The sequence below is a fragment of the Pantherophis guttatus genome, chromosome 9 (genome assembly GCF_059756535.1).
Source record: "Pantherophis guttatus breed Tessera chromosome 9, ASM5975653v1, whole genome shotgun sequence".
NCBI classification, from domain to species: Eukaryota; Metazoa; Chordata; class Lepidosauria; order Squamata; family Colubridae; genus Pantherophis; species Pantherophis guttatus.
Genome location: NC_142071.1, coordinates 23,807,631 through 23,833,940, shown reverse-complemented (window position 1 = coordinate 23,833,940; position 26,310 = coordinate 23,807,631). Strand labels below are relative to the sequence as shown.

The following is a 26,310-nucleotide window of genomic DNA, read 5'->3' as shown; positions in this document are numbered from 1 at the left end:
GAGCTCAGTGTATCAAGCGGAGTTTGATGAAATCATAGATTTCAGAGCCAAAAAAGATACATTATTCTATGTTAAAGAAATTCTATACCAGGCGTGTCAAACTCAATGTCAGGGTTGAGTTTGACCTTGTTCTGCCCCAGCTACGGACCCCAAAGAACACAGCAAGTCCGTACAAACCTTAGTTTACTAAGTTAAATCAGTTTTTTTCTGAACAAAGGCTGTTAATTTAACTTCACTAACAGCTGACAAGGATCCAAAGAATAATAAAACGATTCTGAGGCACAATATTTCAGATAACTGTAATCTTACTGTGGTTGACAGAATGCCCAGAAGCAACTTGCAGGAAAACTGATAAAGAGAGAAACAAGAGCCAAATCAAACATTTTCTGGAATCAAGATGCGAAGGAATGTGAACAAAGTTGTTTCCTGCAAATTGCATCAGTCATCGTCCTTCCTTAAATAGGCTAGGGGAGTGGCCAATCAGTCCCAAGCCTTACTCTCAAGGAGACCTCCTCCTGAGGAGCCACTCCTGCCTTTTCGCGGCTCTGCACGCTTGTGCATCGAGAAGAGGCTCCTCCTCTTCGTCCTCTTCACTTATGGGAGCTTCTGGAGGTTCTGAAGGCCCTGGCTGAATCCCCGCCTCCGGCACCACATCTTCTCCAGCCTCCTCATTGTCTGACTCGAGCGCCAGCTGCACAGGCTGCTGGGGCAGCACCACACCAGCCTCCTCGTTCTCTGAATCAGCTACTAACTGCACAGGCCGCTGATGGGCCACAACAGACTTCGGGGGAGGGAGGGCATGGCCAGGGTGGATGTGGCCAGCTCAAAATCACTCGGGGGGGGAGTGCTAAGGCAGGACCCTCCCTCACTCTTATTATAATCTTCCTTCCTTCCTTCCTTACATTGCTTCTTATCCTGATTACATATTAAATAATGCAGAAGAATTTTTCACTTCCAGTGAGCAGATGACCCTTAACCATTGGTGGGATTCAGCCGGTTCGCACCAGTTCGGGAGAACCGGTTGTTAATTTTCTGAGCAGTTTGGCAAACTGGTTGTTGGAAGAAATCATTAGGGCAGAGAACCGGTTGTTAAATTACCTGAATTTCACCACTGCCCTTGATCCTTCAAGATCAGCCTTCATTTATTCCCTGGCAACTTTTTTTTTTTTAATTTTAAAACAAACTTTATTAAATTATCAAACAATTATAAAAACAATTAAAACCATAATAAAATATTCATATACATAGATCATATCTTATAACTGACATTTCATTTCTATTCTTTTACATATCTGTATATATTCTTCTCCTCTACACATTATATATTTCATAACCTAGTCCCACATTCTTCCTCCTGACGGTGAAGTCATTGTTGGTATGAAATAAGCATGGAAATACACTCCCAATTATCAGTTCTTAATTTAAAACTCACTATTAGAAAAAAAAAAGAAAGAAAGAAAAGTAAAATTGAATACTCATCAAGATTATCTTTATACTTTACTAAGTATATCCTTATCCACTTTCTTTTCGCTTAATCCAATCATACCACTTGTCCCATACCTTAAAATACTTTGAGGTTTCCTTATCCTTTAATTTCAGTGTTAGTTGATCTGATTCGGCACATGCATATATTTTTTTGGATTATCCGTTGCTCGGTTGGCAAATGATCCGTCTTCCAAACTTGTGCAATTGCTATTCTGGCCGCCGTAATTATATGATGTATCAAATATTTATTTTATTTATTTATTTTATTTTATTTCTATACCGCCCTTCTCCTGCGGGACTCAGGGCGGTGTACAGCCGAGATAAAACATTGCATATAAAATTTAAAAACAGTTTAAAAAACAATTAAATAATTTCGGCCCATGATTTAAAAACAACCCAATTAAAACCGAATTCAATTAAAAACTGAGAGGATGGGATCAAGCCAGCCCGGCTAGATGGAATAGGTGTGTTTTCAGGGCTTGACGAAAAGTCCGGAGGTCTGATATCGTGCGTATCTCAGGGGGCAGGTCATTCCAGAGGGCAGGTGCTGCCACAGAGAAGGCTCTCCCCCTGGGGGTCGCCAGCCGACACTGTCTGGCCGATGGCACCCTGAGGAGGCCCTCTCTGTGCGAGCGAACCGGTCGATGGGAGGCTATTGGCGGCAGAAGGCGGTCTCGCAGATACCCCGGCCCTAAGCCATGGAGCGCTTTAAAGGCGGTCACCAACACCTTGAAGCGCACCCGGAAAACCACAGGAAGCCAGTGCAGCTCGCGCAGGAGAGGTGTCATGTGTGAGCGCCCCGTCGCTCCCATAATCCCCCGCGCAGCCAAATATGTCATTTCTTTTCTAATAATATCTAATATAATATTCCCTGGCAACTTTTAAGCAAACCAAAACAACAACAGCAAAATAATCAAGATATTTTTTTTTTCTTAAAAGAGTTCCTAAGCCTTAGCAAACACAAAGAGTTTTATCTTTTCTGTTTTTCCCTCCAGACGCAAACATCATCTTCATCCGAGGCACGACACCATCATCAACTCATTGGCCTTCATGTGTTTTCTCTGACAGCCCCGAGTGCATCCAACTGGCAGCCCACGCTGAACTTCCAGAGGGAAACAGAATGACAGCTGCCAGCTTTCCAAGACCAAAAGGCGTGTTAACAGCAGGCCCCACAACAGCTATCAGAATGCCACATTTATTTACAAATTGTTAGTTAAAGTACCAAAAGTTGGCCCTGGAAGGGAAAACTCAAAAGGAAGTGGCTGACATACGTTCAATTTTCCTTCCGCAGGTGAACTAGCTCGTCCCTTATATCCCGTTGCTCTTTTTTAATTTTTAATTTTTAATGTCTACTTTGACCAGATTCATTTTCTTGGACGGAGTTGCATTTTTTCCCACCTGCAAACCTTGAACTGTGTGGCTAGATCTACCGCGCTCCGGGATGGCACAGGAATGCCAGTCCTTAAAATGGAGTCAACATGGCCCTTGTTGCAAGCTGTTCCACAAGCTGTCACTCAACTTTAATTCCAGAGAGCTGTTTACACAGAGCTTGATCTTTCCTTAGGCTTATCCCAGGCTGTCCAAGTACCAGGCACCATCTCAAGTCCAGAAGAGTCATCATTTCAGCTGTGATCACAGAAAAAAAGAACAAGGAGGCAGAAGGAAACGCTAGAACATTTTCTGTACATGATTTATAGCTTTTCCTGGGTTTGAACCAGTAGTGACAGCTGCAGCTGTTTTTGGAAGGAGGAGAGAGAAAAGGGGAGAGGCATAGGACAATGTGTCAATCTTATTTTGGGACAAGAGCCATTCTTGCCTGCCAAAGTAAGACTGCCCAGTTCTGCCTTAAGGGCAAAAATGTGGACGAAGGCAGCTGAGCTTGATTTTTTGGAGTTGAAATAAATGTAGAAGAACGACACAAATATGAAAACGAAGCCTTACGCGTGATACAGGCGCTCGGCTATCCGTTCCGCTCAATCCATGAAATTTTGAGTTTTTTATAGCAATAGCGATGGCCCTTAGACTTATATACCGCTTCACAGTGCTTTACAGCTCTCTCTAAGCGGTTTACAGAATCAACATATTTGCCCCCAACAATTTGGGTCTCCTCATTTTACTGACCTTGGAAGGATGGAAGGTTGAGTCAAGATCTTGAGCCGGTCAAGATCGAACTGCTGGCAGTCGGCAGAATTAGCCTGCAACTCTGCATTTTAGCCATTGTGCCACCACGGGAGGGAAGGAAGGAAGGAAGGAAGGAAGGAAGGAAGGAAGGAAGGAAGGAAGGAAGGAAGGAAGGAAGGAAGGAAGGGCAGTAGCACTTACGACTTATATACAGTTTTATAGTCTTTTACAGCCCTCTCTAAGCGGTTTACAGAATCAGCATATTGCCCCCAACAATTTGCCTCCTCATTTTACTGACCTCAGAAGGATGATAGGTTTGAGTCAACCTTGGGCTGGTCAGAATCGAACTGATGGCAGTCAGTAGAATTATAAGAATTTACCCAGTGGGGATGGGTGGAAATATTTACACTTTACCCAAGAGATGTTCAACAGTTAGGATCTGAAAAGCAGAGATTTCCCCATTTTCTTCCTTCCTTCCTTCCTCCATCCCTCCCTCCCCCCTCCCTCCCCCTTCCTTCCTTCCTTCCTTCCTTCCTTCCTTCCTTCCTTCCTTCCTTCCTTCCTTCCTTCCTTTCTTTCTTTCTTTCTTTCTTTCTTTCTTTCTATGGTTCCAGCAATGTTAATCATCATTATAGGAGCTGCATTAATTGGAAAACCCAGCTACGATTGAAGCGGTATGCCGTACATAACCAATTTAATATAGCTAACAGTAGAGAGATTTTGTTACTGTCTTCTGCCCCCAAAGTTGAAAACAAAAATTAAAGATGCAAACATACCAAAGTTTTTTATTGGATTTCAAAGTAAATCCGCTGGGAGAAAACCTCCCTTAGGATGTCTTTGATTATAAAAACAAACCTATCTTACATCTTTACTCAAGGCTTGTTTGTTGAACATCAATGGCACTTTGTAAATATGTTAGGATTCACATTAAGATCAATAGAAGACACACAATTTACTAGAGTTGGCTTCTGCCTGGAGTTTCACTACCTTCTAAAATCCCTTGTTTGAATCGTGTTGCCTAATTGGAAACATGAACACTATCTGAGCTCAAAGCTAGACTTTTAGTGAAAAGGAGGGGGGAAATAAAAGTGTTACCCTTTTGCAGATCGTTTGCGGTGGCTCAGAATAGTAATGATGCATGAAACCCATGGCAGAAAGAAGTTCCTTTAATGCTGTTGGCCAGGCAATGTAAATCAAATTTTTCCATGTTAAGAGTACAGATATAGTCCTTGAATTGAAGAGCCTTGGTAGTACAGTGGTCTAAGGTACCCTGTTATTAAGCTGGTTATTAAGACCAGCTGCCTGCAATTACTGCAGGTTCAAATCTCGCCAAGGCTCAAGGTTGACTCAGCCTTCCATCCTTTCTAAGATAGGTAAATTGAGGACCCAGTTTGTGGGGGCAATAAGATGACTTTGTATAAATATACAAAAGGATGAAGGCTATTGCTGAGCACATTGTAAGCCGCCCTGAGTCTCCGGAGAAGGGCGGCATATAAGTCAAATAAAAAAAAAATTGCAACCATTCATTTAATGGCCATTCCATGCAATTCAATTCATTACAGTCACAGACCAGAACAAATTAAAAACACCTCCGTAAATATACAATTATAAATTCCAGAAAAAAATAATAAATGACAGATAAGAAAGATGATAAAACCCACTCTGTCAATTACACATGGTCTAACTATACTAAAAAGGGGACGTGGTGGCTCAGTGGCTAAGACGCTGAGCTTGTCGATCAGAAAGGTCGGCAGTTCAGCGGTTCAAATCCCTAGTGCTGCATAACGGGGTGAGCTCCCGTTACTTGTCCCAGCTTCTGCCAACCTAGCAGTTCAAAAGCACGTAAAAAATGCAAGTAGAAAAATAGGGACCACCTTTGGTGGGAAGGTAACAGCGTTCCATGTGCCTTTGGCATTGAGTCATGCTGGCCACATGACCACGGAGACGTCTTCGGACAGCGCTAGCTCTTTGGCTTTGAAACGGAGATGAGCACCGCCCCCTAGAGTTGGGAACGACTGGCACATATGTGCGAGGGGAACTATACTAAAATTACAATCCATAACCCTAAGCCTTTTATTAAGTTGGTTTGGTTTCCTTTTCACAGGAAAAGTAACAGTAACTTACAGATAGTCCTCAACTTACAACAGCTCATTTAGTGACCCTTCAAAGTTAGAACCCCACTGGAAAAAGTGTCTTATGACCACTTTTCACACTTTTAAGACTAGTGCAGAAACCCTTACGGTCATGTAATCAAAATTCAGATGCTTGGCAAACTGACTCATATTTATGACGGTTGAAGTGTCCCGGGGTCACGTGATCCCTTTTGCGACCTTCTGACAAGCAAAGTCAATAGGGAAAGCCAGACTCACTTAACAACCATGTTACTAACTTTTTAACAACTGCAGTGATTCACTGAACGATGCGGACAAGAAAGGTCCTAAAATGGGACAAACTCACTTAACAACTTTCTCGCCTAACGACATAAATTTTGGGCTCAATTGTGATTTTGCAGTATCCTTCCCCTGGAGTGGGGTGGGAATGGAGATTTTGCAGTATGCTTCCCATGCCACTCCCACCAAGCCAAGCCAAGCCACGCCCACCAAGCCAAGCCACGCCCACCAAGCCACACCCACAGAACCGGTAGTAATTTTTTTTTTAATTTCACCACTAGTTGGGGGTGTTACTTGGAACCCTGACACAGAGGGCTGCAGGAGGCCATCGCGGCTGAAAACGGAGCCCGGGAGAGCCACACGCGGTCCTCCCGAGCTCCGTCTTTTTCTGGCAGAGGCACCGGGGGCCAGTCCTTTGTTATTTCCAGGGCAGCCCCGCAGGCCAGATCTAAGCACGCTGTAGGCAGGATCCGGTCTGTGGACCTTGAGATTGACACCCCTGGGCAGTGGTGAAATCTAAAATTTGTTACTACCGGTTCTGTGGGTGTGACTTGGTGGTGGTGGGGGTAATGTGACTGGGTGGGCGTGGCCAATTTTTTTTTTCTTTCAAAACCATTTTTTTCTACAAACTGTTTGGCGAAGAGGTTGTAAAAAAATGCTTTCAAAAGGCTCTGATGATCCCAGCTGAGTTGCCTGATCGGCAGAGGCTTTTTTTTCTTTTAAATGCCTCTGACGATCAGGCAACTCAACTGGGATCATCAGAGGCATTTAAAAGAAAAAAAAGCCTCTGCTGATTAGGCAACTCAGCTTGGATCATCAGAGGCTTTTAAAAGAGAAAAAGCCTCTGCCTTTGACGATCCCAGCTGAGCCACGCAATCATCAGAAGCTTTTTTTTTTTACTTTTAAAAGCATTTTTTCGGCCGAAGAGGTTGTAGAAAAAATGCTTTTAAAAATTAAAATTAAAAATTAAAAGAAACAGCCTCTGCTGATTGTGCGGCTCAGCTGGGCATGGGGGGCGGGGGGGAGACAGGGATTTTTGCTACCGGTTCTCCGAACCACCTGCCTCCATCGCTACCGGATCGGGTGATCCGGTCCGAACTGGGAGCATTTCACCCCTGCCCCTGGGCTATGGCAAAACTTTAACCGAGCAGATTCACAAAAGCTTTGCGTTCCGTCTCTTCCTGCCGTAACAATCGGATTATGATTCAGAACATGTTTCTTCCGTGGGTTGGACTCAGGGATATCATTTCCACCAAAAAAAAAAAAAAGAGAGAGAGAGAGAGAGAGAGAAATAGCTTTCTTTTGAAGCAGGAACAGTTGTAGAGAAACCCTCTGAAAAGATCTCGGTCCTGAAAACGCATGAATATTTGAGCAGGTGGGAAGTAAGGGAACGCATTTAATATTTAACTTGATTTTTCTGATCCGATTTTTTTTGGTCTCTACGTGCGTCTGGTAAGAGAGACACAGATGTTCAGGTTGTTTATGGACTTCGAAACTCAAGAGGTGGTCTAAAAAGCCTCTCATTTCAGAGGAAGGGAAAATGGTAATATTTGACCAGCTGTTCTTGCTTGGAATGGGTTTCTACCTTCATTTGTCTTTAACAGGAGTGAAAATTGGCTCCCCTGCATCCTCTTTTTTCTTCTTCTTTTTTTCAATAACTTAGTTAATTGCACACCTCACAACAATAATCAACCCAACAGATTTGGCCCACGTCAAAACACAAAGGCTGCTCGGAACCACTTCGGTGGAATCTACTTTATGCGCACCTTATGGTTCGCTCAATATAGTCGCCATCTGTTCCCAGACTGCAAGAGTGATCAGCTGCATTATCTCTAGTGGAGTCATATTGGATTATTCTAATCGCATCTTTGTGTCAATCAAGAAATTAGTTTCCTGTCATCCAAATAACCTTTTCATTTACGAGAGGGTGTCTTCCTTTCCTGGAGCACCATAAGGCCGCTTGGTTTACAAGTAGCTAGCTTTACAATCCGAGCACACACGCACACCATATTTAGGGAGGGATGAATCCTGCTTCATTCAGTGGAATGTGTTAAGAAGCACGGGAGTTTAAAATGGCATTCTCACAGCCCAATGTTCGGTAAATGTATTTTCTTGATTTAACAGGATTTAATCTATTGGATAACTGATTCTTTCTTTCTTTCTTTCTTTTTCTTTCTTTCTTTCCTTCCTTCTTTTCCTTCCTTCCTTCTTTCTTTCTTTCATCTATCTGTCCATCATCTATCCATTGTCCATCCAGCTGTCTGTCTGTCTGTCTGTCTGTCTGTCTGTCTGTCTGTCTGTCTGTCTATCTATCTATCTATCTATCTATCTATCTATCTATCTATCTATCTATCATCTATCTATCTATCATCTATCTATCTATCTATCTATCTATCATCTATCTACCTACCTACCTACCTACCTACCTACCTACCTACCTATCTTTCCTTTTTCTTTCCTTCCTTCCTTCCTTTTTACTTTCTATGCAGGTAGTCTGTCAACTCGCAAAGCATCCCTGGCCTGCTCTCGAGTTGCTGTAGGCAAGGGGAAGGGGAAACTAACGAAGCAGTATGGCAGCCAAAAACAGGAGCACATTCCAGACATATCACTCTCAAGGCTGTCTCCCAGGGTGACCCACACCGGCTAGAGGGGAGTGATCTCTACAACCCGCAAAATTGCTCCATTGGTGAATGTGATTGATGACACACCCTAGGGGGAAGGGGAAAACATGGTCATGATTGGGGCATAAATTACGTGGGGTCAGAGTTGGCTTCACCTGGAACGTGCCAACATGAAGCTCCTAATAAATAACTGGATTTCTTTTGAAGCTCGGCTCGAGGCTCATGATTTAATTAGGGCATTTGTTGGAACCCTGACATAGTCCTTGACTTGCAACAGTTCATTTAGTGACCGTTCAAAGTTACAATGACACTGAAAAAAGTGACGACCATTTTTCACAACCTTTGTAGCATCCCCAGGTTCACGGGGATCAAAATTCAGATGTTTGGCAACTGGTTTATACATTGCAGTGTCCCCAGGGGTCATGTGATCCCCTTTTGTGACCTACCGACAAACAAAGTCAATGGGGGAAGCCAGATTCACTTAACAACCGTGTTACCCCTGCAGTGATTCACTTAACAGCTGTGGCAAGAAAGGTTGTAAAATGGGGCAAAACTCACTGAACAAATGTCTCACTGAACAACAGAAATTTGGGGCTCCATTGTGGTCAAAAGTCAAGGACTACCTGTAGTTGAGTCTTTCCCTCCCAGAAATCTTCTGCTTCCAGTGATTTCACTACAGGGTGATTTTTCAACTAAAGCTCAGATAAAAATTGTGAATGGCAAAATCAACCAAGCAAAGCCAAGAATTATGGATATCCTATCATGGTTGAAGACAGGGGGGTTCTAAATTTTTTTACTACCAGTTCTGTGGGCGTGGCTTATTTTGTGGGCATAGTTTGATGGTCATGTGACAATTCTTTAGGATTTAGCAGAGGTACTGGTCTATCAGGCTTTTAACTGCTTGTAGAGCTGTACCGATCTACTCATTTATTTTTGCAGGCACTGATCTACTCATGTATTTTTTGCAGGCACTGATCTACTCATGTATATTTGCAGGCACTGGTCTACTCATGTATTTTTTGCAGGCACTGATCTACTCATGTATATTTGCAGGCACTGGTCTACTCATGTATTTTTTGCAGGCACTGATCTACTCATGTATATTTGCAGGCACTGGTCTACTCATGTATTTTTGCAGGCACCGGTCTACTCATTTATTTTCTTTTAACACTGATCAGCTGTAGGGCGGCCCTTTGAAGCCCTGCGGCAAGAGTTTAAACAGTTTTTTTCCCTCTAGCCGATCAGCTGGGACTCAGGAGGCAGCAATAGATTCGGGGTGGGACCAAATAAAAGGTAAGAATAACACAGGGGAGTGGGGAGCGCGGGGGGCAGAATTGGTTTGGTGACGTCATATCGTCACTGCTACCGGCTCGGGAGAACCAGGCCGAACCGGGAGGAACCCACCACTGGTTGAAGAATTTAAGAAGGGTAAAGATGTCCTTGAGCCAAGATTTATTCCCAGAGGAGCCCATGAAGTCCATGGGTAACCATATAGAAGTGTTTGGCCATTCCTTTTTTCTGGGATTGTTTAACTGGGCCGAACCGGTATCATTTCACCCCTCATTTGAACAATGTCTTACACTGAAGCATAGTTAGCGGCCCACAATTACCTTTACAGTGGAAATGGGGAGCGTAAAAATGTAATAAGTAAACAAAGATAGGTAGTACTCAACGTAGTACGACCACAATAGAGCCTGAAATTTCTGTCATTAAGTGAGAACGTTCGTTAAGTGAGTTTTACTCCTTTCGATCACCTTTTTTGCCACCGATGTTAAGTGAATCACTGCAGTTGTGACACAGTTGTAAAGCAAATCTGGGTTCTCCGTTGACATTGCTGGTCGGAAGGTTGTAAAAGGGGGATCACATGACCACGGTCATAAGTACGAACCACTTGCCAAGCATCTGAATTTTGATCACGTGATCATGGGGAGGCTGCCAAGGTTGTAACTGTGAAAAACAGTCACAAGTCACATTTTTTTCAATTCTGTTGTAACTTTGAAAGGTCACTAAATGAACTGTTGTAAGTTGAGAACTACCTATAAGTTACAAGAGGTTGGTTGCCATTCCCGGTCAAAAGGAAACCAAATGAAGCAGGGGTGAAATGTAAAATTTGTTACTACCGTTTCTGTGGGCGTGGCTTGGGGGGGTAATGTGACTGGGTGGGCGTGGCCAACTTTTTTTTTTTTTAACTTTTCAAAGCATTTTTTCTAATGCTTTGAAAAGCCTCTGCCGATCAGGCAACTCAGATGGGATCGTCAGAGACTTTTCAAAGCATTTTTTTTACCACCTCTTCAGCCAAGGAAGGAGCAAGAGATGAAGGACCAAGAGGAGGAAAATTAGAAGGAGAAGGAGGAGAAGGAGGAGGAGGAGGAGGAGATGGAGGAGGAGGAGGAGAAGAGGAGGAAGAGGGGAGAGAAGGAGGAGGAAAATAAGAAGGAGGAGGAGATGGAGGAGGAGGAGGAGGAGAGGAGGAAGAGGGTAGAGAAGGAGGAGGAAAATAAGAAGGAGAAGGAGGAGGAGATGGAGGAGGAGGAGGAGGAGAGGAGGAAGAGGGGAGAGAAGGAGGAGGAAAATAAGAAGGAGGAGGAGATGGAGGAGGAGGAGATGGAGGAGGAGGAGGAGGAGAGGAGGAAGAGGGGAGAGAAGGAGGAGGAAAATAAGAAGGAGAAGGAGGAGATGGAGGAGGAGGAGATGGAGGAGGAGGAGGAGGAGAGGAGGAAGAGGGGAGAGAAGGAGGAGGAAAATTAGAAGGAGAAGGAGGAGGAGATGGAGGAGGAGGAGATGGAGGAGGAGGAGGAGGAGAGGAGGAAGAGGGGAGAGAAGGAGGAGGAAAATTAGAAGGAGAAGGAGGAGGAGGAAGAGAAGAGGAGGAGGAGGGGAGAGAAGGAGGAAGAAAATAAGGAGGAGGAGGAGGAGGAAGAGGAAGAGGAGGAGATAATGAAGGAGCAAGAGATGAAGGAGGAGAAGAGGAGAGGAGGAGGAGAAGAGGAGGGGGAGGAGTAGATGGAGGAGGAGAAGGAGAAGGAGGAAAAACAGGTCAGCATTATACTTTTATAGTCCAGAGTCCTGAAATAAATAATTTCATAGGAAGAAAAAAGTTCAGACTCTGAACTTTACAAACATCAAGACGAGATGAATATTTCATTGGAATGGTGAGCCAGAGACTGAACCCTGGGAAGGAACATGAATACAGATCTGCTAACAAGCATTGCACTGGTTGGACAAGGAGAGAGGGAATATGTCAGTGCAGGAAAGGAAATTTGCAGGAACAGCTGACTGGAGGAAACTAATCCAAAACCCCAGAAGAATTGCTAGTGTTTTTTTTTCCCCTTTTTGTGTTACAGCTTTTTGTGCAGGTTAAAAAGCAACGGGTAGCTACAACACTGGTCTGTAACCTGGTTTGGAAACCTGGAGTAGTGTGTGCTGTTGTGCATCCTCATTTCCGCTATGAATATGGATGGAAAATCTAATACTGCTGCCCTGATCTTCTCAGAGGAAACATGGAGGATTACAGCAAAACTCTTGCACCCCACAAGCCAAATCAGGTCAGGTTAGATTAAATATTTTTGAAAGGAACGCCAAACCTAACAACTATTCACAATTAATTGTTGACCCGGAAGCAAGTTTTGCGGCTCATGTTCAGTTACATAATTATGCAAAGCTTTTTTATCCTTTCCTAATGGCCTAAAATATTTCCCAACAAAAGGATTTATTAGAATGTTCATTTTGCTCCCTGCCTGTTTTACAGGGCTCTTCGTTTTTTCCCCTAGAAAATAACAATTTCTTCAACAATGACACTAGTGGTACAATGCAATAATAACAATAATAATAATAATAACAATAACAATAAGTATTTTGTTTGTACGTGTCTTCGTGCCTGCATGAACGCATGAATCTTTCAATTTACCAACGAGAGCCTCCATTTTGGGGGGGCCTCTTCTGAAGCTTAAGAAATCCAATATTGTAAAATACATAACGTCTACTGAATTATTGCACAAAACATAAAGAAATCCAATAAAAAAAACATTCGATTTCTACAGAGAATGTGCCTACCATTATTTAACCACTAGATTTGTTCTGTGTTTACTAAGAACATGTCTTAAACCTGTTAGGCTATTATAAACTACAATCGCTGGCTTTGCGGAACACTTTAAGGCCAAACTACAAGAACCAGATGGCTGAGCACATTGTGTGAACCCAACTGTGTCCCACAGTCTGTCTACAAGGCCCATCACTGGCCACAATCACTAGTAATGGTCCACCAGGGTCTTGGAGAGAATGAGATCATATTTTTTTCTCCCTTTGTATAGTTCTACTGGCTGAAGATGCCTGGAACCGAACCCAAGATTTATACAATGTATGCAAAGCATACGGTCTTTCTCTGAAATATTGTCCTACCCATAAGACAAAAGAACTTGTCATGCTTTTTCCTAGATCTCCAACATTTGGATCACAGTAGATTACCAATAAGGGGGTCAACAAGGAAAAACAACAACATGCAATATCATCAACTAGCAAGTTAGATACCCAACTCAAGATCTTCTCTCTTTTTCGATTGTGTTTTGGGATGTGCTAACCCAGGGGTCGGCAACCTTAAATGCTCCAAGAGCCACAAAGGTCCTAACTGGAAACCTCCCATTCAATTATAGAGTCAACCGGAAGTCCGGTTCCCGCAACCATAGTGTCCCCTCCTACGTCCTTTTTCCTCTACCCATCCTAACTGAAAGCCCTATCAATTGTGGAGCTGATTGGCAACAGAGAGCCGCAGCAGAGGGATGAAAGAGCCACATGCGGCTTCAGAGCCACAGGTTGCCGACCTCTGTGCGCCCTACAGTCCTGAGTGTGGATGGGAGGAAGAGGTTTTCTGCCCAAATGTTAACAGATGCCAAATCCTTATAGCAGTGTTTCCCAAACTTGGCTATTTTAAGATGCATGGACTTCAACTCCCAGAATTCCCCAGCCAGTATGCCTGGTTGAGGAATAGTATGTCTGGTTGAGGAATTCTAGGAGTTGAAGTCCATACATCTTCAAAGGGTCAAGTTTGGGAAACACTGCCTTATAGGAAATGCTGTCATCTTCATCATCATCATCATTATCATCCATCATTGTATGGTATTTGACATCATCTTTTACTAGGCTCTACTTAAGGCTCCAAGGGATAGAAGGAAGAAAAAAACCCCGTAAAACTCCCAATTTTGTACCCTCTGTGTTTTTACCCTTTATCACTAAGATTTGGTTTTGTTTCGTTTTCCTATCTACATGACCACTGGTCTAATTAAAATGAAAGCTTTGTGGCTTAACTTGAGCATAGTTCCTTTACAGACAGCTAACATCAACTACATGATGTTAACTCAGCAGTAATGAGTTTCAAGCATATTCTACATCGTTTATTTCTGATAGTCATAAATAGTCAGATAATTTAGGAACGCAGCCTTGTCCTGACCGAAGCATTTCTCCCTCTTTCTAAAGAACCTTTCTTTATAATTCTGGGGAAATAAAATATAAAATATAAAATAATAAAATAGCGCTTTCCCAATTCATCATCAGATTCTGACATCTCTAAAATTCCGCCGAGAAAGCCCATAAGCATTAAAGTGGCACAAAGCTGGTATTACATCTGTAGCCTGGTTATGCAACTCCTTGTGGTATATCATTCTGTGCTGTATATTAAGCTCATTAATTCTTGCTGTATCAACAAATTACAGATTTCATTGCTTAACAGTGCTGGAGTGGAAACATGACATCAGCTTTCCGAAGGCTCAGACGGTTGCCGTGGGCCTCTCTGAACCATCGGTGCCTACGGCAGGAGTGTCCAACCTCGGCAACTTCAAGGGGAATTCTGGGAGTTGAAGTCCACAAGTCTTAAAGTTGCGACGGCCGGACACCCCTGGCCTAAGGCCTCTTTTCCAAGGGGCAAGCAGTCCACCCACTCATCGGGAAACAGACTTTTGAGCACCAAGTTTCAAGAGTGGAACAACCGAAAAATATCATTCCCAGAACAGGAGAAAAGTCTTAAGAACCCCTGGCTCAGCCGGATTTGGACTCGGCACATCTCAAAAGACAGCAAACCTTCCCAGCTTCCACCACCCCTTCAGCTTCCTCCTCCTGCGAAGAGCAGCCAGGAGAGGACAACCCATCCAGAATCGCATCTCCACCTTCCAGAAAAAGGTCAGTGCTTTTCGGAACCAACCATCCCAGCAAACCATCCGACCGGCCCCTTCCGGAGACCGGTTATTAGCTACGTCTTTATAGTCTGGCTGCTGGACAAACATCAGCCCCGCTTGGAGGAGGAGACAATCTACTCCTCCATACCCTCAACCACACCTCCAAGAAGGTAAAGCAGAAAGATGCCCTAGTCCCAGCCTCTTGCAAGAGGGAGAGGGGACAGCAATACCAGATCCATCATCCCCGACTCCACCAAGAGTCACCAGATTGCAACTATTTTTTTTTGCTTTCTTCCCCCCCTCCCCACCCCCTCCCCCAAAAAAGGATCTTAATTGGCTCCCCAAGACATATCACCCCATCCCCAAAACTGGCTCCCCAAGACATATCACACCGTCCCCAAAACCTACAACCCTCCAAGCCGCCGTTCTCCCCCATTTCCCCCAATACTACTACCCTTCCCCCTCTTCCCACCCACCCACCCTCCTTCCCCAACTTCCCCCCCCACCCCAGGGCAAGCCTCCGCTCCTACCTGAGAGTGGCGCTCTCTCCTTGCCTGACCGTCACGTTGTCCATGGCCTTGGGGAAGGTGGCATCTCCGCTGCGCACCGGCACTCCTGCGGGCACAAGGAAGAGGAGCCTCAGACACACGACCACCAGGCACCGCCAGGGCACAACCAAGCCCCCACCGACCCCCATCCTGGGATGCGGGGAAGTAGTTGAGCAGTTACGCGCAATCCACCCCAGACCTGGGGGGGGGTTGCAAAAAAAAATTGCAGACCCCAAAAGGGGGACCAAGCAGCCCAAAAAAAAAAAAAAACGGGGGGCAGGGAGGGGAAAAAAAAGACGGGGTGACGATGGAGATCTTCCGGGGCCGGGGGAGGGGGGCGTCGGCGGAGCCCCTCGAAATCTCCTCCAGAGATGACGCTGCTCGGTGGGAGAAGCGAGCCGAGCCGGCAAGACAAGCAGCAGCTGGGAAGAAAGAAGCGGCGGTTGAAGGTAGCCCGCCGCTCAGCTGTTTTCACGAGCCCAGCTTTGCAATGCACAGTTCAGGCATCCCCCTCGGTTTGGCCAGCCGGAGGCTGGAGCGCTCCGCAAACCCGCCGCCGGCCAAGAGTTCCCGCAAAGTCCCGCGGAGAGGCGAAGGTCCCGACGTGCCCAAATGCGAAGAAAACCCCTCGATGCCCGGGCAACTTGTCCGCCGCCGGCCGAGCGAGCCCAGCTGCTGCTTCCCCCGGGCTGGGTTGGAAGCGCGCCGCGGACTTCTACCGGGCTTAACGGCGGCGGCTGCTAGCTGGCTGGCTGGCGGGTTTCCCTCCCTTGCGCTTCAACCGGCCGGCTCGGCTCTCTCCCCGGGCTGAGCGGCTCGGTTTTTTCCCCAGTGCCGGAATGGCCCGCTGGCCGCCCGGCTCACGCAGACACGCCCGCGCCGACTTCCCGGGGTTGTCATGGCAGCCAGTCCATCACTGACCGGCACTTCGGGCTCCCCGGCGCAGGAGGCGCGGAGCAACCCAGCCCAGCCTTCCCTTCGCCCGTTTCAAGCTCAGCCCAGGGCGCCGGGGAGAGAGCGCGAGGAGGCTTGGAGGGGAGGGGGGGAGTGAACGGCGGGGGTGGGGTGGGGTGGAGGGACGCGCGTGGATTAACCCACGAGGCGCCGACACAGCGCACCTTGGAGCAGCGGCGGGGGGGGGTGGGAGTGGGTGAGTAGTAGGTTCATCTTCCCATCCATCCATCCATCCTCTCCACCTCTCTTCTCCCTCTGCGAATACTTTCTCTCACCCACCTACCCCCCCTCTATCCTGTCCTCGAAGCTGGAGCTTGCCTTGGTGCAACCGGTTAGGGTTCGCCCTGCCCAACCGGTTCGATTTAGGGAGGGAGAGAGAGAGAGACATACACAGCACAAGTTTTCCTCCTCCACCCCGCCCCCCCTCTCCTCCAAAGCGACAACAACCCTGTAGGGTGGACAGGGCTGAAATGGAGGAGGCCCTTTTCCCTCAAAGTCAGGGGGTTGCTTGAGCTGCTGGGGACAAAGCAGGGGTGAAATCCGGCAGGTTCTGGAGAACCGGTAGCGGGAATTTGGAGTAGTTCAGAGAACCAGAAAATGCTTATCTCTAGCTGGCCCCAGAGTGGGGAGGGAATGGAGATTTTGCAGTATCCTTCCCCTGGGGTGGGGAGGGAATGGAGATTTTGCAGTATCCTCCTGGAGTGGGGAGGGAATGGGGATTTTGCAGTATCCTTCCCCTGGAGTGGGGTAGGAATGGGGATTTTGCAGTATCCTTCCCCTGGACTGGGGTAGGGATGGGGATTTTGCAGTATCCTTCCCATGCCACGCCCACCAAGCCATGCCCACAGAACCGGTAGTAAAAAAAAAAATGGATTTCACCACTGGTACAAAGCCAGCAACCTCACCATGACTTGCATGAGGATTCATCATTTTATTTATTTCCATCCTTCATTATATTATATACACCCATAAACACATATGTTTCTTTTATTTCCCCCTGGCTGTGCTGGCCCAAACACACCCAGCTGGCTATCATTGCCTAAGGAGGGACTAGAACTCCCAGTCTCCTAGTCATTGGCCCAAAGTCACCCAACCGGCTCTCATGGCCGAGGCTGAGACAAGATTAGAACTCTCAACCACCTGGAGATTGGCCCAAAATCATTCTTTCATGCTTAGGGTAGGACTAGAACTCACAGTCTCCTGGTGTCTAGTCTAGTGCCTTAACCACTAGACCAAACTCCATTAATCTGGAATATGGAATGTTTTTCATGCAATGTTACCTTTTAGAATAAGGTAAGGATTAATAGACTCAGAAAATGTCCAGAGTCCTCTAATATTGGAACATGTCCTGCACCCTGCAGAATAATATTGTCCAATCTTACAAGACAACCTTTCTGATGAGATCACACTGAATACACCTGGAGGAGACCAAGTTGGAAAAAGTCACATTGATTTTTTTACAAAAGTATGAAAGAGAATAGATGTTTGAATGTGACTTCCCCAAGCTTGTGGAAGTGCATTCATAAATGTATCAATATGTTAGTTTACTAATTAACATATTAGTACTAAACCCAGCATATTACTACAAGTGGCACAGTAGATTAATGCTATACCAATCCTACTTATGTTATGCCTTAGTATATTGTATAAATCCAGTTAGTGTTTAATTCATTCTTAAAAAAAAAAAAAAGTCTCACTTTAATTGAGTTGTCCCCGATCTATGAATGGGGGCTTGTGAATAAGGAACTTCTCTGCCGTTACAATCCGTGTATTCATACAACAGACTAAATACATCTTCGCCAATTGAAATAGCATTTTGTGCATGTTGTTCAGTCATTAAATCATGCCTAAGCCTCAATGAAAAGGGACAAGGTGGCTCAGTGGCTAAGATGCTGAGCTTGTCAATCGAAAGGTCGGCAATTCAGCGGTTCGAATCAGCGGTTCGAACCGCGTAATGGGGTGAGCTCCCGTTACTTGTCCCAGCTTCTGCCAACCTAGCAGTTCGAAAGCACGTAAAAAAAAAATGCAAGTAGAAAAATAGGGACCACCTTTAGTGGGAAGGTAAGAGCGTTCTGTGCGCCTTTGGCGTTGAGTCATGCCGGCCACATGACCACGGAGACGTCTTCGGACAGTGCTGGCTCTTCGGATTTGAAATGGAGATGAGCACTGCCCCCTAGAGTCAGGAACAACTAGCACATGTGTGCGAGGGGAACCTTTATCTTTACCTTTAAGCTTCAATGACCCCATGGCCCCCCTGTCCTCCACTATCTCCCGAAGTTTGTCCTAATTTATGTTCATTGCTTAGGTGACACCATCTAACCATCTCACCCTCTGCCTCTCCTTTCTTCTTTCCTAACATCAGAGTCTCTCCCAAGGAGTTCTCTCTTCTCATTTGATGGCCAAACTATTTAAACTTCAGCTTCAGTATCTGTCCTTCGAAGGACAGTCTTTCCTGATTTCCTTTAGGTAAGAAAGGAAAAAATCAGCCGAAAAAATGCTTTTAAAAGTTAAAAAAAAAAGCCTCTGATGATCATGAGGCTCAGCTGGGATCGTCAAAGGCTTTTAAAAGAAAAAAAAATCCTTTTTTTCTTTTAAATGCCTCTGACGATCCCAGCTGAGTTGCAGGCAACTCAGCTGGGATCGTCAGAGCCTTTTGAAAGCATTTTTTTTTACAACCTCTTCGCCGAAAAGGTTGTAGAAAAAAATGGTTTTAAAAGTAAAAATAAAAATAAAATGGTCACGCCCACCCAGTCACAATCCACCCCCCCCACCAAGCCACGCCCACAGAACCGGTAGTAACAAATTTTAGATTTCACCACTGGCCTAAATCTTTTGAAATGTTGGTCATGGGGGAGAAACCAAGAGTTATTACTCCTTTCTCAATGTCTTAGGTCCTGATTTCCAGCCATTTATAGCATTTTTTTTCTTTTTAAAAGAAAACTGGGTGGGCGGATGGGGTTAGAAAATGTAGATAATTTAATTCACACAGCACACCTGCTAGCAATTAAGACACCCCCCCCTCACCTTATTATAAATCGCTACCAACAGGAGCTGTTGGGTTCTAAAATGGTGACCTAGATGCAGAAGAGTTCGTTGCCCCATTACTAATCTCTAGAGTCATCCGGTACTTTGTAAAACATTATTTAATTTGCTAACTGTGCCACTTAATCTCAAGCATTCTGATATCTGCCAAGGAGAGGAGACACTTCATAAAACAATGAAGCCTTATGATGATTGCTTGTGCTGGGGGGGGGGGGGTCTTTTATCATTTCCTCATTTCCCCCCACCCATTTTTTTTTTTTAATTTCCAAGTGGGTGGCTTCCGCAGTTGTGAAAGACTGGGGATGAACAGCCTCGGAAAATAAAGGATTGTGATATTTCGGTAGGTTTTTATCCCTTGATCGAGAAGAAGGGGGGAAAAAAATGAAAGCCATACAGTCCAGTGATTCTAGGCTCAACTCTAATTTTCCGAGGAGAAAATACGCTAGTATGTCAAGTCCTTGAACATTTCAAGAGTCGGGAAGGGAAAAAAAAATATGCACCTTAATTGAATCTCCGTATTTTATTCATGCAGGATCGCTCTATGGGATTGCGCTTCTGGAATCGGCTAGAACAAATTGGTTCTACGCTCCCAGCGAAAAACCATCATTTACAAATCACAACGCTGGGCTTCCGTGCACAATCTGAAGCCACAAATAAACCCACACTGGACTTGAATGTCAGCTCTTCATTCCATCCTGTTTAATTTAAGGCAAAGATAAAATGAATTGCAGCTTGCTTTTTGGCTGAGATGTAGAAATAGAACTACATTGCTCCTAGAAGCACGAAGCCGAGAATACCAGCCTGAAGATGACGAATGAGACTTCATCGAAACGTTGCCAAGACACTTCCAATTTTACGCGGGAGAAAACCCAAATAACCAAAGACCTACAGAACTCTTGAAGTTTACACAAATCACCCTGTATGGTGCTGGGTGTGCTGTGCAAACCCAGGCGGCTGAGGTTTATTCGGTTCATTGTGGTGAACTTGGATACCTCTGACCGTTCTGCATGACGCTATATACAGGAGTTGTTTGCGTTCAATTGCAACTCCTTTGGATTCGGCTGAAGCAGGAGTGAAATGCTCCCCGGTTCAGACCGGATCGCCCAATCCGGTAGAGATGGCGGTGGGTGGTTCGGAGAACCGGTAGCAAAAATCCCTGCCCACCCACCCCCATGCCCAGCTGAGCCGCGCGATCATCAGAGGCTTTTTTTTTTTTTTAAAGCATTTTTTCTACAACCTCTTCGGCTGAAGAGGTTGTAGAAAAAAAAATGCTTTAAAAGCCTCTGACGATCCCAGCTGAGTTGCCTGATCATCAGAGGCTTTTAAAAGATTTTTTTTTACAATCTCTTCGGCTGAAGAGGTTGTAGAAAAGAAGTGCTTTAAAAGCCTCTGACGATCCCAGCTGAGTTGCCTGATCATCAGAGGCTTTTAAAAGATTTTTTTTTTTACAATCTCTTCAGCCGAAGAGGTTGTAGAATAAATGCTTTTAAAAGGCTCTGACGATCCCAGCTGAGTTGCCTGATCGTCAGAGGCTTTTAAAAGAATTTTTTTCTATAACCTCTTCAGCCGAAAAGTTAAAAAAAAAAAAGTTGGCCACGTCCACTCAGTCACATTACACCCCTCCCACCAAGCCACACCCATAGAACCGGTAGTAACAAATGTTCCATTTCACCACTGGGCTGAAGCCATTCACTCCCAGGCCAATAGGAGATAATGTCAGCCCGTCAATATTATCAACTCCAGAAATTGACCAGACAGGCTCAAACGTCCACTTGTTCTTTTGTTTCCTCTGAACGTTGATGTAATGCTTTCCATGATAAATCAACTGGAAGGAATTGACATAAAAAAAAACAATGTAAAAGAAACAATGAGTTGGAAAGACCACAGACATGTGCAGATATTTCTGCTTCACCTCTGGTTGAGCCTGGATGAAGATCTTACATGCAAGAGAGAGAAGGACAGCGCCCTCTCTGTTGGCAAAAATGACTGCAGCATGTTACATTGGGGGAATATTGAGGATGTGCCTCAGCAGGTGGCAGCACCTGGGAAATTTCTCTTTGCTTCAAAGTTATAAACTGATGGGAGATTGCCAAAGATTCCTAGGACTGTTGCCAGACTAGGAAATCAAAAACTACTGGGAAGTGGGGTGGGGACAGATATTTTTCGTCGGGCCCTAAAAACCCATTTATTTCAACTAGCTGGGCTGGCTTGAGTCAAATTTTAAACGGATTTTAAATTGGAATGTTTTAATTACGGCCAAAATTATTTAATTATTTTAAACAGTTTTTAGATTTTGTATGTTTTGTATGTATGTCTTGTTTTTACTTTGGCTGTTCACCGCCCTGAGTCCTACATTGGAGAAGGGCGGTATAGAAATTTAAACAAATAATATGCTCTTCGATGGCTTCATTCAATTTAGTGCACATGCCTACCATCCCTGTCTTAAAAGTTTCTTCTATTTGTACCTATTTTATGTATCCAATCCATGCTTATACTTATTACCAAATATGTTCTTGACAAATAAAATAAATAAATAAATAAATAAATAATATGCTGACTCTGTAAACCCCTTAGAGAGAGCTGTGAAGCAGTATATACTTTATGTCTTCCTTCCTTCCTTCCTTCCCTCCCTCCCTCCCTCCCTCCCTCCCTCCCTCCCTCCTTCCTTTCTTCCTCCCTTCTTTCCCTCCCTCCCTCCCTTCATAGTGGTTAGAATGCTAAATTTAAGTGGTTAGAATGTTAAATTTAATTGATTTTAATTGGGTTGTTTTAAATTGCAGCCAAAACATTTAATTATTTTTAAACTGTTTTTAAATTTTGTATCTTCTGTTTTATTCTGGCTGTTCACCGCCCTGAGTCCTGCTGGAGAAGGGCGGTATGCAAATTTAAATAAATAAATAAATAAATAAATAAATAAATAAATAAATAAATAAATAAATAAATAATTTAAAATAAAATAAAATAAAATAAAATAAAATAAAATAAAATAAAATAAAATAAAATAAAATAAATGCAGTATTGCAGTCTGCCCACAGCCAGGAGTTTGATCCTGACCGGCTCAAAGTTGCCTCAGCCTTCCATCTTTCCAAGGTGGGTAAAATGAGGACCCAGATTGCTTGGGGATGATATGCCAACTCTGTAAGCCGCTTAGAGAGGGCTGCAAAGCACTGTGAAGCGGTATATAAGTCTAAATGCTGTGGCTATTCTGAATTGCTCCTCTGCTCTGAAGAAAACAAAGCCCATCTCTCTACTGGGAAGGGGTGGGGGAAGGACAGACATACCCTTCGATGGCTTCATTCAATTTAGCGCACATGTCTCACCAGAATTGCTCCATTTCTTCTCCATTCCTCCCTGCCTCTTTTTTGGATCTGCAGTACATATACATAAATCAAACTGTCACCACTCGTCTTGGCCCTGACAGCTGTAATTGCTCCAGGATTTAAAAATATCTGCAGACAATAAGCACAATAAACATACACGGGTTCCAAAAGGAAAAAAAGAAAAAAAAAACCCTGAAAAAAGAGTCAAGCGGCCTTTAAAATATGCAGTCATGCCAAACGGAATCTTATGATCAAATTCAGCTGTGAAGCAAAAAAAAAAAAAAAAAACTCATAATGGGAATGTTGAGGATTTGTAGAAAAACCTTTGGTAGAATACAGGTGGATCACGAATGATCTGGCACATGTTCCTTTTTTTTTTTTAATTTAATGTTCATTTTTCTTCAATGCATCCCCTTTGCTCCAATGCCTCTCAATAATAAAATATAGTTTTGGTACTTTGAACTCTTAGACAAAGGAAAAATGAAGTCTGAAGTCTATTCTTTCCATTTGTACTGTAATTATATAATTACCTGTAATATATAATTATTATAACAGGTAAAACATGTTATTCCATGTTTTACCTGTTATTGGTCAGGTAAAAAGGTAAAGGTAAAGGTTCCCCTCACACATATGTGCTAGTTGTTCCTGACTCTAGGAGTCGGTGCTCATCGCCGTTTCAAAGCCGAAGAGCCAGCGCTGTCCGAAGACGTCTCCGTGGTCATGTGGCCAGCATGACTAAATGCCAAAGGCGCACGGAACGCTGTTACCTTCCCACCAAAGGTGGTCTCTATTTTTCTACTTGCATTTTTTACCTGCTTTCGAACTGCTAGGTTGGCAGAAGCTGGGACGAGGAACGGGAGCTCACCCCGTTATGCGGCGCTAGGGATTCGAACCGCTGAACTGCCGACCTTTCGATCGACAAGCTCAGCATCTTAGCCACTGAGCCACCACATCCCACTTATTGGTCAGGTAGCCCTGAGCTAAGTCATGAGGCATAACTGCACTTTGTTGTAAAAAATTGTAAAAAAAATGTGGGCTAGTTTATAGCTTAGTAGGTTACAGGAAGATCCAAAAAGGTTGAGTAATTGATAGTCCATCTATCTTTGAGCAAACATAATTTTCTTAGAACTGGACAAGGCGGCTGTGTGTTGCCTTGATAAAGTGTTTCTTCTGATGTTGGACACCACCACAACGTCTACGTGATTCAGAACATTCTACTACAAAGTCAGAATGTTCCAGTCAGTGGTGGGTTACGCCCGGTTTGGACCGGTTCGCAAGAACCGGTAGTAAAACCAGCGGGAGGCCCCGCCCACCGACCCGGATGTCATCATCAACAATCTGCCCATGCGCAGAAGCTTCTGCACATGTGCAGAAGAAAGGCGCACACGAAGAAGCAAGGCGCACACGAAGAAGCAAGGCGCACGCACAATCCTGTTGCGAACAGGTGGTAAAAGTAAGTAGAACTCACCCCTGGTTCTACATAATGTATATATCTCCATCTGTATAAAGGCAGGCAGTCCTTGAATTACAACAGTTCATTTAATGACTTGTTCAAAGTTCAAAGTCACAAAAGAGTGGTGTGGTGGCCTAGAGGGGGAGCTCTCACCTCACAATTAGGAGGCTGTGAGTTCGATCCTAGGTAGAGGCAGATATTTCTCTCTCTGGGCATGATGAGAATATATCTGCTGAACAAAACTCTGCATTGGCGACAGGAAGGGCATCCGGCTTGTAAATACTCAGCTATCTCTATTCAGTTGCCCAGTCTCCACCCTGCAAGGGATTATGGGGTTGTTAAATGAAGATGCTTTAGTGACTGTTCAAAGTTACAATGGCCCTGAAAAAAAAGTGACTTATGGCCAGTTTTCACACTTATGACCCTTGCAGCTTCCCCACGGTCGCCTGAGTAGAATTGACATGCTTGGTAATTCACTTCTATCTATCTATCTATCTATCTATCTATCTATCTATCTATCTATCTATCTATCTATCATCTATCTATCTATCTATCTATCTATCTATCTATTTATCTATCTATCTATCTATTTGAATTTTATTAAATATACAATTTAAAAACATTAGACTTGGTGCAACTTGTCTGGTACATACTTTTCTAACACTTTTTCTTTCGTGTATATTACAATATAACATCACGCATATTCCATATATACTTTTTGTACACTCAGTCATGCTCCAGTTACATCCATATTCCCTTCGTACCTATTCAAATCCAATTTATTCCTATCTAATACTTCTTACATTCTTTTATTTATTTTTCTCCCCTTTTCTTCACTCTTGTTTCTAATTTTCTATCCCTACAGTTCCTCCTTTTCTCTAGCCATTTATAAAATGTATTCCAGGTTACATAGAATTCCGATTCATCTTTATCTTTGAGCTCCATTGTTAACCTGTCCATTTCTGCACAGGTCAATATTTTGTTGATTATTTCTGCCTCCTGTGGGTTCTCTCTGCATTTCCAATTTTGTGCGAATATCAACCTCGCTGCCGTTAATATGTGTACCATGAGATATATTTCTTCTTTTTTGTAATTCTCCCTTACTATACCCAGAAGGAAGAGTTCTGGCGTCATATCTATCATCTGGTTAGAAGAGATGTTAAACCAGATGATAGATATGACGGCAATTGACTCATACCAGGGTCATGTGATCCCCTTTTGCGACCAAATCAATGGGGAAGCCAAGATTTACTCAACCACCCTGTTAACTAACTTAATAATTTCAGAGATTTGCTTAAGAACCGTGGCAAGAAAGGTCGTAAAAGGGGGCAAAACTCACTTGACGAATGTTTCACTTAGCAACAGAAACCTTCGGCTCAGTTGTGGTCATATGTCGAGGACTGCCTGTATCTCTATGTGTATGTGGGTGTGATCTGAAAGATAACCAGGTGAGTTGTGGGTTGCCCCCGGTTCAGACCGGTTCGCAAGAACCGGTAGTAAAACCTGTGGGAGGCCCCACCCACTGCCCCGGATGTGATCATTGGCAATCCCGTTGCGAACCGGGAGTAAAGGTAAGTAGAACCCACCCCTGAACCAGATGCAAATGGAAAGGTTACTAAAACACAAAAGTGTTCAAAATACAACCTTTCGCATTGATGACAGTAAGCTCCCTTTTTGTTTCCAACATTACTATTGTTACTACCACATTGTCTGCTATTCTTATTAATATGATTCGGAAGAAATGCATGCTTATTTTATTTAAAAAAAAAAAAGCTGAGAAAACATTAATATTCTTTACCACAAAAATCAACACGAATGTGTGTAGGGTGGGAAGCAAGTCTCAAGGACTCCCGCTCTTAGAGGACTAATATAGCTTGCTTGTGTCTGTGCGTGGAGTCCTTAGTGCTCCCTGAGCTTAGGAATCCATTAATTTTAATACAGCCGGGCAGTTATTGTAATTTTAACTAAATTACGGTTCAATATTAATAACAACATCTTCATTGGAGATTAACAGAGGCTCGCTGAGAGCACGGCAGCTCTCCTCGACAAAATATTCTTCAAATTAAGTCTCGGCATGGACAAAACAAGCGGCTGAGTTTGAGAAGGAAATGGAAATTTGAAATATAACGTTAGTTAACATAATTTTCTGGGTTCACATTTATTTATTTATTTACTTATTGGTTCAATTTATATGCCACCCTTTTCCGGAGAC

General features: G+C 44.0%; 1 protein-coding gene across 9 annotated transcripts in view; it reads right to left on the bottom strand.

The window, feature by feature from the left end:
• Positions 1–26,310, bottom strand: part of NTM (neurotrimin) — a 1,048,866-nt gene that overhangs the window by 415,111 nt on the left and 607,445 nt on the right. For 4 of the 9 annotated variants that reach the window (XM_034421986.3, XM_034421983.3, XM_034421985.3 and 1 more), the window contains exon 1: positions 15,312–16,244. In XM_034421986.3, coding sequence (XP_034277877.1) covers positions 15,312–15,478 — 167 coding nt within the window. In that variant the 5' untranslated portion in view covers positions 15,479–16,244. The other 5 variants (XM_087875664.1, XM_087875663.1, XM_087875662.1 and 2 more) reach the window with 3 other exon arrangements.